The sequence below is a fragment of the Peromyscus leucopus genome, chromosome X (genome assembly GCF_004664715.2).
Source record: "Peromyscus leucopus breed LL Stock chromosome X, UCI_PerLeu_2.1, whole genome shotgun sequence".
Lineage (NCBI taxonomy): Eukaryota > Metazoa > Chordata > Mammalia > Rodentia > Cricetidae > Peromyscus > Peromyscus leucopus.
In genome coordinates, this window is record NC_051083.1 from 69987330 (window position 1) to 70004666 (window position 17337).

At 34.0% G+C, this 17337-nt stretch overlaps 1 protein-coding gene across 1 annotated transcript in view; it reads right to left on the reverse strand.

Moving 5' to 3' along the window:
• The window catches only part of Rps6ka6 (ribosomal protein S6 kinase A6), a 159594-nt gene that overhangs the window by 43188 nt on the left and 99069 nt on the right, over positions 1 to 17337 (reverse strand). Inside the window, exons 7-10 of the mRNA XM_028884583.2 lie at positions 13772 to 13885; positions 3413 to 3494; positions 2534 to 2614; positions 450 to 529 (exon numbers count right to left, since the gene is read on the reverse strand). Of these exons, the coding sequence (XP_028740416.1) occupies positions 450 to 529; positions 2534 to 2614; positions 3413 to 3494; positions 13772 to 13885 (357 nt within the window). The remainder of the gene's footprint in view (positions 1 to 449; positions 530 to 2533; positions 2615 to 3412; positions 3495 to 13771; positions 13886 to 17337) is intronic.

Below are 17337 nucleotides of genomic sequence, written 5' to 3' on the forward strand. Positions count from 1 at the left end.
AAAACACAAACAGTGGCAGACAGCAGATTCAGTAGAGGTAGAGTGGGAAGAATACATTATAAACTTTTGGCAATAATGTTATTTTACTTTAATAATGATTGCACAGTTACATGAAAAGGCAAAAGGTATCAAATAGTGTTAATCGTACCATTTATTGTATGTCAATTATAACTTAATATATCCACTCCAATTAATTAAACAATCCACCAAGAAGCAGTTAGATAGCTTGAGGAGCCAAAGTCCTAGGGCTTGCTGCTATATATTTCATTCAGTTATTCATAATGCCCTTTTGTCTCAGAGAAAAGTAAAAAGAACACTACAATTATCTAAAAGACACACAGACAAACTAAATACTATATACAGTGATTTCAAATTTCTACAGAAAATTATATGACTTTTTAGCTTTGTTGGAATAAAAAATACTAACAATTTTATAAGGAAATTCTCACCTCTTTGGATAATCTTGTGAAGACATCTCCCCCCCTGAGGAAATCCAAGATTAAATACAGCTTTCCTTCAGTCTGAAAGGCTAATTAGAAAGCACAATGTTATAGCAGACTAACCCTAAAGACTGAAAAATTTACCATGCTTTTATATTAACATGTTTACAAATTTATTATCAAACATTATAAAACAATTACATATTAACATGGACCATTGGTAGATAAAGTATCAAAATTAAACCCACTGTTTAATCAAGTGTTAAAATAGCTATAAACTTCTTTCCAGAATATATTCAATGATGCATGTGACTTTACAAAATCTCCTACCACTAAAATTTTCCCGTTAAGGAAGATTTTTGTTCTAGTGCAGTTGCTTAAAATTTGTCTCCCAATCCCATCTATTGTACTCTACAAAGCTCAAAAAGAAGGTCACCTCTTCTAATAAGCCTCCCAACTTTCCACATTTCCCTGTAGCATCTTTAATCTCCCTCAAAATTATCTACTAATACTGTTGATGTTTAATTGTACTTCACGCCTCTTTTGTGGTATTTATTTCACTTTCATTTGCACAATTTCACTCTTTTTACATTACTAGAAATTAGAGATTATTTCACTTCAGTATCCCACTTCATTTAATATGGTATTTTGCCACAATAGGAGTTTTCTATTAATCTCATGGCATGTGAAAGACTCAAAAACATTCCATAATACTGCTATTTTTATTCCATTACATTAAAAAGGAGTTAAAGGGGTCAGAATTTCTTGCACTGTTTGAATAAATTGGGTAAATATTTAAAATAATTTTTTGTCAAAACTTGCAGTAAGAATAGAATCAATATGCCGGGCGGTGGTGGCGCACGCCTTTAATCCCAGCACTTGGGAGGCAGAGCCAGGCGGATCTCTGTGAGTTCGAGGCCAACCTGGGCTACCAAGTGAGTTCCAGGAAAGGCGCAAAGCTACACAGAGAAATCCTGTCTCAAAAAACCAAAAAAAAAAAAAAAAAAGAATAAAATCAATATGTGCTACATTTTAAATGCACAGAATGAAATGGTATCATAAACGGCATTAATGCTTTATTTTGGTCTATATATTCCTCAATAAAATCATATCTACAATCTCCTTCCTATATTAACAATGGAGACATGATTCAAATTCATAAATGTCTGACTCCAAAACTCATCCCCCCATTATTTCTGCCGCTTATCGATCTTGCCTCCTACCTAATATTACAAAACAGTTCAAACTAACATAACCACACAGCATTCTTGATTAGAACTGGAAAATAAAAATAGTATTACCCTTATAAATAAACATCTGAATGCTTTACATAATTTATCATAGTAGCCTATAATCACTGGAGGTACTATCTCATCTCATCTAGAAATACTACTCGTCAAACAAGTTGAAGACATTTTCATTTTTCATTGCTTGGGAATTTCATATATACATATAATGTGTTTTCATATATACAAAACTTACCCCCATTTCCTTCTCTCCAACTGTTCCCATAGCCTCCCAACACTATTACCTCCCAATTTCATTTGCTCATTTTAAATTGATAGTCCACATAGAGTTACTAGTATGTGCATGGGTGCAGGTCCATCTACTGAAACATGGGCAGTCTCTAAGATACTGCATAGCTGAAGAAAACTGACTCTACCATGCCGGGCGGTGGTGGCGCATGCCTTTAACCCCAGCACTCCTGAGGCAGAGCCAGGCGGATCTCTGTGAGTTCAAGGCCAGCCTGGTCTCCAAAGAGAGTTCCAGGAAAGGCACAAAGCTACACAGAGAAACCATGTCTTGAAAAACCAAAAGAAAAAAATAAAAACAAAAACAAAAAACTGACTCTACCAGTAGTCATCAACTGCCAATAGTTGCTCAACTTGGGGTGACCCCCCTCCTTGATACTTGATGGGGTTTTGGAAGAAATTATCATGTTACCTTAAATGAGCAAATAAACTTAAGACAATGAAATTCAACTAAAAGGTAGATATTGATACATTAAATAACTTTGAAGTGTTTATTTGTTGTTGTAGTATCTGAAAAAAAATGCAGTTCTTTAATTTAATAATGAAAGAAGGGTTACATACCATAGTGTAATTTGACGATAAATGGATGGTTTACTTCCACCAGAATATCCCTCTCCATCTTTGTGCGAACTCGGTCTCGAACTAAAATCACAAAGATTGAAATGTTATACTCATTTATATTCTCACTAAAGACCTGTCATTTACTAATCAAAATATAAATACATAAATAATTTCATAAGTAACCAATGTAATTAAATCCGTGTGGTCCTAGATAATAATAACGATTTTCAGAAACCAGCAGATTTTGTTTAGATCTACAGAGAGGCTGAAGTAGCATATTTGGCTAATATGTATTTCTTGAATTTTTCATGGGAAATAAAACTGAAATTAGTTATAAACTTTGTCCTCTCTCTTTCCCCCCTGCCTCCCTCCTTCTCTCTATCACTGGGTTTCAGAAAGTCCATGCTGGTCTTGAATATGTTATACAGCAGAGGATGACTTTGAATCGACCTCTCTGAAGCTAGGATTACAGGTACTTATCATCATATCGGGGTCAGTATTAGTTTTCTAAGACTAGAAGACAGTGCATATAAATGTATGGAGTAGTCGCGCTTTCCAAACATGTAACACCCAGACAAAACAGTAAAAAATAAAAATGTTGAAAGAAAAGAGTAAAGATTTAAAAAAATGTTGAAGTTCAGACTGAACTGAAGGAAATATGTCATATTTCCTGGTTTTAAACTTTTATTCAAGTACACATTCAGCAAATTAAGTTATATGACAATAGAAGACCCCAGAAGTATAAATTTATACTAGAAATCTGTAATAATTAACAATGGTAAAAGCAACTCCAACTATTCTCCTTAAAAGCAATACACAGTGTATTTCTTAAAACAAGTTTTGCCAAATTATATTCTAATACTCTTTTTAATTTGATACCTTTTAAACAAGCTTTTCTTAACACCTTCATTGCATAAAGCTGCCCAGCATCAGGACCAGTCTTCTTTCTAACAAGGAAAACCTAATAGAGAAAATATTTTTAAGTGAAATTTCAGTTGAAGCCCCTTTATCACTTTAAATATATTTTCTTATATATTCATATCAATTTCAAACAATGCATTCTAATTACATCCACCCACTATGCTCCCCAATTTGTCCCACACCCATATCTTTCCCAATGTTATGTTCTCTTTTTATATTGAACTTAATCCAAATAGTGCTTCTAGCATGTGCACAGGTTTAGAGCCAACTATAAGAATATGAGCAACTTACTAAACAAAACTGACCCTCCCAACCACATCCCTGTGGAATTTTGACTGGCTTGATACTGGACTTAGAGAAGTTTGTGGCTCAAGAAATTAATAACAAAATGAAACAGAGATTTGAGGCACAGATTTCCTTTTAAGACTGCATTGCCTTAATAAAGACTGACCAAATGTTATCATCATGAATATTCATTTGCTTTAGAAGTTCCTAGATATTTTCTTTTATAACAAACAATAATCAAAGGCAATGCTTACCTGCCAGGTAAAATAATCATAGCGGTAAAATAGCTCAAGAAAAAATATGAACAATAAATCCTAATTTTACCAAATGAGCTTAAATAATATTTTTTCAAACTGAAACTATGATTCATAAAATCTAGAATTTTACAATGCTTTAATGATAAAGATAGAAATAGATACAATTTTGTAGGAAGTGAGGTGAGGTGAATGAGCAGGTAACAGTGCTTGGTATCAACATCTGAGTTTGGTCCTTGGGACCCACATGGTGGAAGAGAGAACTAACTATTGCAAATTGTCCTCTGCTGACCCTGACTCTTGCACATGCATATTCCTAAAGAGAGGGGACACACATTAGGGATGGACTGTTTTCTTTTTAAATTAACAGATAGCACTTCTTTTCTCTGCCTAAGCCTGACATCACCAGCAGCACACTTCATACACTGTAATCAAGTAGTGTCACTAAAATTGGAAACATACCTAAATAAATAAGTAAGCTTACAGAAAATGCAAATGGAAGAGCTGTTAAATAATTGGCATGCCTCCTCTTTGACAAGTATATCTGGAAGCCTTTTATTCTATATCAGCTATGTAACAATTACATAGCAACAAAATCCATGACATACTATATATACCTTTCACTCATCCACTATGGTTGAGCACACAGCTACCTATGTTTTTGTATCTTAAGGGAACTCTGCTTTTTTCTCTTTGTACCTGAAGGATCACTTCAAGGTACAGTTTTACACTTACCCAGGGTGGTACTTTTCACATATTCTGAGTACAAGAACCAGTCTTTTGGTTCCTTTCCCCCAATCCATTGCAGATCATACTTTTACAAAATATAATCAAATGAATTTAGAATAATGAAATGTAAAGCTATATAAAATACAATCATTACTACCCTACAGATCAAAAATTACTCTTTTTTGTTTTTGTTTTTATTTTTGTTTTTTGAGACAGGGTTTCTCTGCGTAGCTTTGCGCCTTTCCTGGAGCTCACTTGGTAGCCCAGGCTGGCCTTGAACTCACAAAGATCCGCCTGGCTCTGCCTCCCGAGTGCTGGGATTAAAGGCATGCGCCACAACCGCCCGGCTCAAAAAATACTCTTAAGGAAGTTTTTAAATGCTTACTCTCTCTTTTTAATCATCTGCAATAATGAACTACTAACTAAGGGATGGTAACCACACTTGGAGTAGACTAATGAAGAGTCCACACATTAACAAATGGAACAAATATTGGTGAACAGAGAAGCTTCAACCTTAAACCCAATTGCTGTGGGATGGTCTGTATGTCAAATTGCTCTGATTGGTCAATAAATAAAACACTGATTGGCCAGTGGCCAGGCAGGACGTAGGTGGGACAAGGAGAGAGGAGAATTCTGGGAAGCAGAAGGCTGAGGCAGAGAGACACTGCCAGCCGCCGCCATGACAAGCCGCATGTGAAGATGCGGGTAAGCCACCAGCCACGTGGCAAGGTATAGATTTATGGAAATGGATTAATTTAAGCTATAAGAACAGTTAACAAGAAGCCTACCACGGCCATACAGTTTGTAAGCAATATAAGTCTCTGTGTTTACTTGGTTGGGTCTGAGCGGCTGTGGGACCGGCGGGTGACAAAGATTTGTCCTGAATGTGGGCCAGGCAGGAAAACTCTAGCTACACCCAATCACATTTTGCAGATCAATATTTGTTGTGTATTAAATGAACAGATTAAAACTACTATACTATGTCACTTTTTTATTTCAAAACTAATCTGAATGAATCCAAGCAAATTTTCCCAAATAATGTACAACTTAAAAAAATGTGGCTAGCACCACAGATATTTCAAAATGACTGTTCTATTTGTTTCTTTTTCTTTTAAAACAATAAGTGTTTGAAAAAATAGTGTCAAAATCAGCACACCCATCACCTACCATCAGGACCATTTATAATGGAAGCATTAAAAAACAAAATTAAAGTCTTATAATCTATTAGAGCTGAGTCAGTACTTTTAATCCCAGAAATGTATTTTTAAAGCTGGTATACAGAATAGACCAAAGAACTTGTTCAGTTATGAAGACAAGATGTCATATAAACCCTATATTGTTTAAGGTAAATAGTTACAACTCCAGAAGTATATTTACTCATCTAAGTTTTGGCCAAGATTTGTCTGTCAGTGAACAGATGGGTATGTGTTTATACAACTGATTAAAGAGATACTCTTTACCACCTTTAAAGAAGTAGGTAAAATGGATTTTCATAACTAAAAAAATAAACTGCAAAGCAAAGCAAATGTCATTAACCCTAAGTACCAACATCAAAGGTTTCAGAGTTTTACTAAGTATAGGAAAAGTTTCCTGTTATATAATCAAAATCGTATGATGAGGAAATTCCAAACAAAGAAGCCAACTCATCTGGCAGGTTTTGATTCCACCAAATATGAAATTATGTTTCATTTTTATAGAAAAGCAGTTTTCTCAATCTTTGGAGCTTAAAAACATCTTTAAAAAAATTTTAAATTACTGAAGACTCCAAAGACTTTGACTGTGTGGGTTACATCTATTTATATTTACCATATTAAAATTAGAAAAGAATAATATTGACTATGTATTTATTAATGGAATAACACTAAACATGTTATATGTAATCATATATGATTTTTGTTTTGTTTTGTTTTTTTGAGACACGGTTTCTCTGTGTAACAGCTCTGGCTGTCCTGGAACTTGCTTTGTATACCAGGCTGGTCTCAAACACACAGAGATCCACCTGCCTCTGCCTCCGGAGAGCTGGGATTAAAGGCAAGCGCCACCACCGCCCGTGTTCATCAATGTTTTTAAAGGTAATTGTATTTTCCAAAATAAGAAAGTAAATGAGAAGTGTGACACTGCATTTTGGCTAATACCTATTATCTAGCTTAAAATAAGACAATTGGATTCATATATCTGCCTCTATATTCAACATGTTGAAATCAAGTTGTTTTGCAGGAAATACAGTTTTGTTTTGTTTTGTTTTGTTTAAATCAGTGTTCATGAGTATGATTTGGGAAAGAGACAATTTTAATTTTTTCTTATAATTGTGACTTCTGATAAAACATCAGAAATTGGCAACTAGCAGTTTCTTTAAATGTTTCCTTGTGAACAAGAATCTGAAACCATATTTATTTTATCTAGCTATATCCTGTTACACAAAAATATACTGGTCCTTCTTGCATTTTCAATGTATTTGGTACCCATACTTGATTTGATGCACAGGTCAACTGAAAAACACTGATTCACTGAGTTACAAATACCTTCCAAATACTGACATAGCTATCTCATCAGAAAATTATATAAGCTATTGAAATATTATGGTTCTGTGGAAGAAAAAAACACCCCACTCTCAAGAGTAATTGGACAACATGGGTTAGATTCCATGGGTTTATAAACAAAGCAAGAAAAACTCAGAAGTTGAGTGGGTAAGAAAATGAGGGTGGATCTGGGAGGAGTTGGGGTAGAGTAGTTATTATGAGCAAAATAAATTCTTATGCAATTTTTTAAAAAAATAATACAAATATATAAAATAGTGATCCATGAAAAAAAATGGCTAGTTTACCTCATAATTCAAAAATTTACACTTGTATTCTGCTTTGAAAAAAACTTGTTATGTGATCTGCAACTAAAATGATTTATTGTATTTTCTGTTCAATATAGAAAATGAAAAAGATGTGAATTCAATGGTTGAGATATAATAAAGGAAATAACTGATTATATCTCATCAAGGACATTCTTAAGTGTGAGGCAGTAAAGAATCCGATGACAAATGTACTATTGGGAGTGTCTTCCTTTATTGTGCCAGGGTACAGCAGTTCTAAAAATATTGGGATTATTATGAAATCATTTTGACCTAAGGAATCCATGAAAGGGTTTGGAGGTGTGCCTAGCGACACACAGACTGGAGAACTACTCGTGTAGAACACAGTCATTAACAGTATTGCAAAGAACAGCATATAAAGGAAGAGGCAGTTAAGGAAGAGTAAAAGAGGCCCTGATTCAAGAAAGAAAATGTTGTACAAAGTAGTCATTTCTCATAGCTCTTCAAGCGTTCCCTGATATTCCTAAATGTCAAATAAAAGATATCACCATTCATAATCTGAAAAAGTGACTGTTTCCTAATTCCATAGTATGCCATTTTCAACAAGAAAAAACCTAGCTCTATCTTCTCACAATCAACTACAAATATAGCTACTGTATCTATCATGATCTTTCTAGGTACATTAGACTGTGGGAACCCGTCCAGAAGGGAAATGAGTGAGTTACCTCAAAGTATTTTTTTTCAAACACACGGACTTTTATATTTTCCATTAAGAAGTGCCTAATAAACACTTGGAGATGAATTAGATCACATATACTTAAAAGTTGATTGTGGAGAAAAGACCAACTATAGACTATTTCAAGACACAACCATGTATTTTTTAAAAAACTATCACTTGATAATTGATCAGTTATATAAAAATAAAACAGTTCAATGTTCAAAATTCATTAAGTCTTATATTTAAAGGCTTATCATAAAAAGAAATATCATTTGATAATCCATGAGTATATGTATTTATTGTATAATTGATTTGGCCCATTCTATACAATCTAGTCTGACAATGCCAGATTTTTATGTTTGTTTATATTTTAAAATAATGTAACATTCAGGTATACTACCTTTCATTAGTGCTCATAAGTAATATATTTCACATGATCACTACAGAATTCCCCATACATTCTTCATGGGGATACTGCTCTTTCTATATTTTACTCATAAAAACAGGTTTCATTATGACATAGTCATATATACATAGCATGATGTCTTGCTCTTATTCACTTCCACTCTGACTCTTCCCATCCCTACTGCCTCTTGCTGGACCTCAGTCTCCACTCAAGCAGTTCTCTTCATTTGATTTAATGGCACATATCTTTTATTGCTCACTCTTTTTCAACACCCTCTCCACTCTCTTTGAACTTCATCCCTCTTTACCCTCCCTATTCCACTCCATATAGACAAGCACATACATGTTCTGCGTATGAGAGAATACATAAGGAGTCCATCTGGTACTGGACGTTTTTATTTAACTTGGTAATTACTGCTTCTCATTCTTGGTATAGGTATATTTGCATTGTTTGTGTGCTTTTGGTTTAATTCTGGCAAGTTATATGTCAATCAATTCATCCATCCATTTCTTCTGGATTTTTCAATTTATGAGTATAAAGCACGACCCTAAAGATTCTGTGAATTTCAGTAGTTTGTTGTCCCCTTTTCATTTTTACTTTTATCAATTTGGGTCTTCTCTATATTTCTATTAGTTAGTTTGGCTAAAGATGTGTCCACTTTGTTTACATTCTCAATGAATCAGTTCTACTTTATAACATTTTTTGAATTGTTCTTTTAATCTCGTCCCCTTTTCATTTCTACTTTTATCAATTTGGGTCTTCTCTATATTTCTATGTTACTTTGGATTTGTCCATTTTGTTTACATTCTCAATGAATCAATTCTGCTTTATAACATTTTTTGAATTGTTCTTTTAATATCTATTTAATTAAACTTGTTTCATTAATGTGCAGTTTTTCTATGACTTTGGCATTAGTAGGATTTTGGTCCCATTAAATAGACTAAAACATTTAATGTCATAAAACTTTATACGATCTAAAACTCTCCTTGCTTGGATGTTAACATTAAAACTTTTGCTGAAAAACTTAAGATTGTACAGCCCCAGGTTTCTTGGAACATGGCCTACACGAAACTGATTCACAGCATTGGCCAAATTCTTGAATATGTTCAGCATATTCACACACAAGTCACACCCACACAACGCCTACTCAAATGATGCAATATTGACAAGCAAGTATGTTCATATTGTAAGAAGCAAAACAAAAGCTACCTTCTTAATAGTTTTGGTTGATGAACTGCATAAATCTCACTATTCTGCATCTTATTACTATACATTTAAAAGGGGTTTCAACAATGTCTTTGTTAAAGAAACCTTTTTACACAAAGTATTCCCTAAATTAAGGACTACACTGACAATTTGTTAGCATGTTGTTAAATTTAACATGAAGATAATATGAGAAAAACTCATTTTGTTATACATTATTTTTTACAAAGAGCAATAAAATTTTTTTTCTGGTCTGTTTAATGTGTTTCTACCTTAAAGATATTGTTAATACTAATGCATTTGAATATGTAAGCTTTTTTATGATGGCTGCCAATCTTATTTCTGGCCTGCTTAAGAAAGGCTTCCAGGCCTTATCTTATACATTTGTAAACAACAGTGTACAGATCAGACTTTATCTAATCTTTCCTGCTCTGATTTTTCTTTTTCAATCTACATTGCCACTTGTTTTTAGCCTTGTTTGTGTTTGTTTTTGTTCTCCTGTCTTTGACTTTTGGATTTGTTTGAGAATGGCTCTCATTATGTACCCAAGCCATCCTCAAACTACTTGGTAGCGCCCCCAGGCTGGCTTTAACCCCAGAAGCAGCCTATTTACTCAGCCGCCTGAGTGCTAGGGTTATAGGCAAACAATACCATATCCAACTTGTGCTACTTGCTTTCAAATTTGATTGTTGTTTATCTATGGAATTCTTAAATCTTTTATGAAACAAAGCAAGAAATAAATGCACAGATGAATATATACATATATTATACATATATATTATATATTGAGTAACAAAACTTCTAATAACTTGAAATGTTTCTGTGGTATAATTTTGTCAAATAATTAAGCATTTGGACTTTGAGATATAAAAAAATTATCTTCTAAATTAATATATCTCAGAGACATTAAAAATAAAATTATATAGCATACACACACATATATATATACATACACACACACACACACATATATATATATATATATATATATATATATATATATATACACCTAATTTACAAGTTAGTATTATAATATGTCTTTAGATGTGGTGGGATGAAAGGGTAGATTAATGAACCTACTTTTAGAGAATAACAACTTGTTTAGAAATTTTTACATTGCTATGGATTTTAGTTTATTGGTACAAGTTTAAACTTAATTTTGTTATACTGAATATATTTTTCTACTCTCATTTGAGGTATTATGTCTATGTAACTCATTTAGATTGTAATGAATAATTAAGAAATACAGAATAATAATTAGTCTTCTATGATAGTCAAACTTGTAGCATGTTAGTTAAGTTTTCTAGGTATACATAGCTATGTCAGATAGGTAATCTTCAAACACTTCAAAGTCTACAGAATATGGTATTTAAAATGTTTTAAAAATTTAGACTTTCTGGACAGTGAGACATGTCTGTTCCTCGCAGCACCATTTACTTCAAAGAGAAAAATGGGCATCGAAGACACTCCATATGGAGTTTATCTTCTTCTTGGCGAAAATAGCCATTTGGGCAAGAAATTGTCCTTGCCTGGACTACTTAAAAAAATGTATCAATTAGACATGTAGGACCCATAGGAAGGTGACCACTGAACTTGGCAAAATGGTCCTTCAGGTTCCTGCTTCACAGAGAAAACTGACAGACATTCTAAAAGACACAGAGAAAAGTGACTGAGAGACTCTAGGCCTGTGGACTGAAGACAGATGCCCCAACTATACAGAAAAACTTTGGATGATTGTCCAGGCTGCCAGCTGTCTCTGTCTACTCTGGCTAGATTCCAGAAAGTTGCTTGCATCCTTCTCCCATTCCTCAGGTAATATTATATCCTTTTGAGGTCTTTGATGCAGTTGAAGACTAGATAGTTAAAATTTCCTTAGTTATGATAAAAGATAAGTTAGATATGAAACCTTAGACTCACAAATATAGGATAGATGGGATATCTTCTTTAATTTTGCCAAATACAAATAGACTAGATATTATAAATTATTACTAGATATTGTAATTGTAATTCTTGCTTGATAATTGTTTTGTTATATGTAATTTTACTATGTTAAAGTTAAAACCTTCCTTTTTGAAAAAAAAATAAAGAAAAGGGGGAAGTTCTGTGGATGATTGATTTATAAATAAATGCTGCTTGGCCAGTAGCCAGGCAGGAAGTATAGGTGGGACAAAGATGGAGGACAATTCTGGGGAGTGGAAGGCTGGGGGAGGGAGATGCTGCCAGCCACCATGATGAGTAGCAAGATGTAAGTTACTGGTAAGCCACAAGCCACATTGCAAGGTATAGATTAATATAAATGGGCAGAGTTTATGTGTAAGAGCTAGACAGTGGTAGGCCTGAGCTAATGGTCGAGCAGTTTAAGTAATATAAGCATCTGATTGATTATTTTATAAGTGGGCTGTGGGACTGCAAGGGCTTGGCAGAACCCGGAGAGAAACTCTCCATCTACATACCTCCTATACCAATACCAGCAACCTATTAATAGGCCCTTCTAGTTTTCTTTCCAGGCTACTCTTTACGTTTTTATCCCTGTCTGACTTTATTTTCTGCTATGATAGGCACCATAACAAAAAAAAAAAATTGAGGGTCAAAGGGTTTATTTAGCTTACACATTACAGTCCATCATAGAGAGAAGCCAGGGAAGGCTCTCAAGGCAGGAACTGAAGCAGAGATCATAGAGGAATGTTGCTCACTGCCATGCTTCCTCTGCCTTGCTCAACTATTTTCCTTATACAGAACAAACAACTATCCAGGGATGGTACCACCCATAGTGTGCAGGGCCTTCCTATACCAACCATAAATTAAGATAATACCTGACAAACATGCCCATTGGCCAACCTGATGGATGCAGTGTTTCAACTGAGGTTCCCTCTTTCCAGGTGTGTCAAGTTGATAACCAAGATCATTCATCACAATCACTTTGTCATCCATTGAAAAACCATAAGCCATCTCAGTTTGTCTTTTGTATCCTAAAAATATTTCTATGTATTTCATATATTCTATACCATATATATTTTTTTAAATATCATATTTTTTGTTAAATATATATACACCAGACTACATTCAAATAATTAATGTCTAGTTTGTAGTCACAAATATATTTCATAAAACTACTGTGCACACACTTAAGTACTCAGTAAATAATTTTCTTAAAAATGTCTTAATCACTGTATTCACGACCAATTGCTTTAATTTTCCTCCTTTTAATGAACTCTCAGCTATTGTGATATTTTGTTTCTCCCATCTTTCTCCCAACAAATAGTGATTGCAGCTGTTTCCTAAAGGCTATTACTTACTGTATGCATTCAGTAATTTTCATGTCTAAGATTTTAGGTATACAAGCTACAGGATCCATATCCGCATACTTCCTTTCTGAGAACATATTACCAAATACTTACTAAACAAATACAATGAGTATATGAATTAATTTTTCTCAAAGATTCTTCAAAGCAAGAATCTCATATCATTTCCAAATCATCTATGCTAGTTCTACTTTACTGTAAGAAATGGTGAGTTAGCTCCTGATTCCATACATAAATTATAGCATAAACTCTAAATTCTCGTACAGAGCTAAGAAAAGAGATAATATTACCAGGAGATAGCCATCTATCTTAGTGAACACAAAAAAATGGCATACAAAATATCTTCATAAAAATCAAGTATGTGATTTAGACAACCAGCAATGAACATGCCATGTTTTTTACCTAGAGAAATATAAGCTCAGGTGATTAGAAAACATTGACTGCTATAGAAGAGTATAAAAAAAATCTGAATAAAAAACAGAAATGAAACATATAAAACTAAACAATCATTTTTGCATCCTTTGAGAGCCATAGAAATGATTTCTATGGATGCATACACATTTTTTTTTGTTAAATATCAAGAAGAAAAGCAAATGTAGGAAAAAAGTATTTATTACCTTTCCAAAAGATCCCTGACCAAGAACCTTAAGCAAGTCAAACTGTGCAGGATCTGCTTTCTCATATCCTTCTTTCACATGCTGTGTAATAGGGATTTCTTTAAGATCTTCATTCTGAAAAAAAAATAATAATTCAAATAATACTAATGTACAGTTCCAACATCTTGTGATTAGTTCCATTTCAAAAAAAATCACACAATAAATTATACAATAATAAACCCTATCAGACTAGCAATTCCCATCTCCTGATATAACATAGAGATAGAATTTCATTTCTTTTGTTGGTGGGTTTTGTTGTTGGTGTTATTCATTTGAGGCAGTCTTTCTATGCATGCCTAGCTAGACTGTAACTTGCTATGGATATCAGATGGGCCTCAAACTTTTGACAATTCTCTTGCCTCTGCCTTCTACACCAAGCCCAGCTCCTACTACATAATTTCATGTAAATGAAAGCATCTGAAATGAATTTATGCAACAGCTTTACAAGGAGATAACAATAAGAAAATAATAGTAAGAACTAAGACTTATTTATGTTAATTTTTTTTTTTTTTTTTTTTTTTTTTTTTTTTTTTTGGTTTTTCAAGACAGGGTTTCTCTGTGTAGTTTTGCACCTTTCCTGGGACTCACTTGGTAGACCAGGCTGGCCTCGAACTCACAGAGATCTGCCTGGCTCTGCCTCCCGAGTGCTGGGATTAAAGGCGTGTGCCACCACCACCCGGCTTTATTTGTGATTTTTAGATGACTACTGTATTTACATAATTCCCTCATCCTTCCTCCAACTCCTATGTACTCCCTACCATGCTCCCTCTCAAATTTATGCTGCTGTGGGATGTCCTGTATGTTGTGAATATATGTTGCTATGATTGATTGATAAATAAAAAACCGATTGGCCAGTAGCCAGGCAGGAAGTATTGGATAGGCAGGAGAAAACAGAGAAGAGAGGCTGGGAGGTGGAAGCTGGGAGAGATGCCAGCCTGCCATCCAGGGAGTAGCACGTAAAGGCAGCAGGTAAAGCCACGAACACATGGCAGCATATAGATTAACAGAAATGGGCTGAGTATAAGTGTAAGAACTAGTCAATGGTAGGCCTGAGCTAATGGCCGAGCAGTTTAAATAATATAAGCGTCTGTATGTTTATTTTATAAGTGGGCTATGGGACTACAGGGGCTTGACGGGACCCGACGAAAAAACTCGAGCTATATTATACCCTGTTTTATTATTATTATTATTATTATTATTATTATTATTATTATTCATATATCCATATAAATATATAAATAAACCTGCTGAGTCCATCTGGTGTTGCTCATATGTATATGTTGTTAGAGTTGGTGTCTTGGCACTGGATAATCAACTAGTGAACTCATCTGGGAGAGGGAAACTTATTCTCTCTCAGCAGTCATTCATTGCCTGCAGCACTTCATCTAGAGGTGGGACCTTGTGAGATTTCTACCATCTATGATGGCATGTCAACTAGTGTTATCATTGTTTAGGTCTTGTTTATGCAACCTTACTGTTGAGATTCATGGGTGTAGCTTCCCTGTCCTATATAGAGAACACTATCTTGCATCAGACAATATCCCCTAAGATGTTTAAGCTCCTCACTCAAGTGAAACTTATGAGACAAAGACAGAGGAAGTAAAGATAAAAACTTGCAAATCGTGAGAAAGCAAACATAAAAATCTCAAAAGTCCTTTTGAATAGTAATTTACTATATTCTTAAGTATTTTAATACCCAGATCAATGCAAAGGAAACTCAAAAAAATATAATTTACAGAACTCAAAATATTCCCATGCCAAGAAGTTTTATTAACAATGTGAATATAAATGATATACAAGTTTCCTACCATCTATGTTAGAAAGAAAGAAATCCTCTCAGGAAATATTTCTGCCCCATAATAGAAGACTCCTCTCAGGTGTTACAACTATACTCAAATGAGTTGTAATACTAGTCCCTATGGAAAGCATAGCAACTAACAATTTTTTTAATCTGCATGAATTCCCTATCACAAAATATCAAAATATAACCTCTGATCCAACCCCATCACGTCTAGAAACCAAAATTAACACACTCAAAGCTTGAGTTCTACAATGTCAAGTCAAATGTTCCTTTTCTATTGGCCCTTTGATTATCTGACTAATTAATGGTGGCTGTGGCTAAAGTGGACAAGAGAATAGTCCCAGAGAGCTAGTCTTGACAGCTAAAATCACATCAATGTCACAGAAAGTCAGATATACACACTCAAGAGTGTTATGTAGAACTGAGTATTACTGTATTAGGGACATTTAAGAAGATAATTAAGGAAAAAAAAATATGCTGTAATCAAAAGTCTACAATCACACACAAAAACTGCAACAAGCATGCCCGCTCCCACACACACACACACACACACACACACACACACACACGGGGTATAGGGGGTGTGAAGCCATAGACCATCTACAAACTCAGGAGAAAGTCCTCAGAAAAATCAATTTTGCCAACACCTTGATGTCAGACTTAATAGAATTCAGAATTGTGAGAAAATTAATTTCTCCTGCTTAGGACACTCAGTCTGTGGTCCTTTGTTAGGTCAGTCCTAGAAAATATATACAGTGCCTAATCTTAGTTGATCTGTGAAAATGAAGTTGTTACTGTCAAATAAACATTTAATAACTTCCAAACAGTGTTCACTACTTTTTTCACATTAAATGACAAATCTGAGGAACAAGTGTCTACAGGGCTAAGTACTTTTCCAAAACTCTAAAGTATATTTAATATTAAGAAAAAATTAAGAAGGCTGAAAAACAACTTCTATATTCTGATCATTTTTGTTTTACATAAAAGAAGCCAAGAATGCTGTTAACACTAGAAAAATGCACTAATAAGCACAAAACAGTTAATCAAATACACTACTGCTTCATTCATTTGACAACCGATTTGCTTATGGGGAAGAGCTCAACTGTTAGAGGATAAAAAGGAGAGGAAGAGAATCTAGTAGCAGTCTATTATACCTCAAATACAGAAGGCTCACAAGACTATAAGACTAGCCTCCAGAACAAAAGGCTAAACAAAAAAAAAAATGGAGGGATATTTAAAGACTAAATACATTGGGGTTTATATAATAATGCAACATCAATCTGTTCAAGCATTTGTTTTATTTCAAGGCAGAAAAGATATTTTAGTTAAAAAAAAAAACCTGAAATTCAAAAAGAAGCCATTTTGTTGTGGACTTGTGAAAGCACATGCAGAGACACAAAAGAACATGCAGAGAATACTGCAGTGTCATTAAAAGCCATGCCAGTATCAATGCTCTCTGAACAAAGGCTAACAATAGTGATAATAATGTAAATAATGCAAATAACAAAGTGCTACTAGCTTGAACTAATCACATCAAAATAATGAACACGTTGGAAAATAATCACAGAATACTTATACTGCAAAATTTTATACCGATGACTGTAGACCAAAGGATGACAGCAAACTAATTCTTACTTAGGTTTGTTTATTCTAATTACATCAGTCTTGGTTCCCTCATCTGTAAAATGAAAATAAATCCTCTATTTCGGATCTCAGTCACATAGGA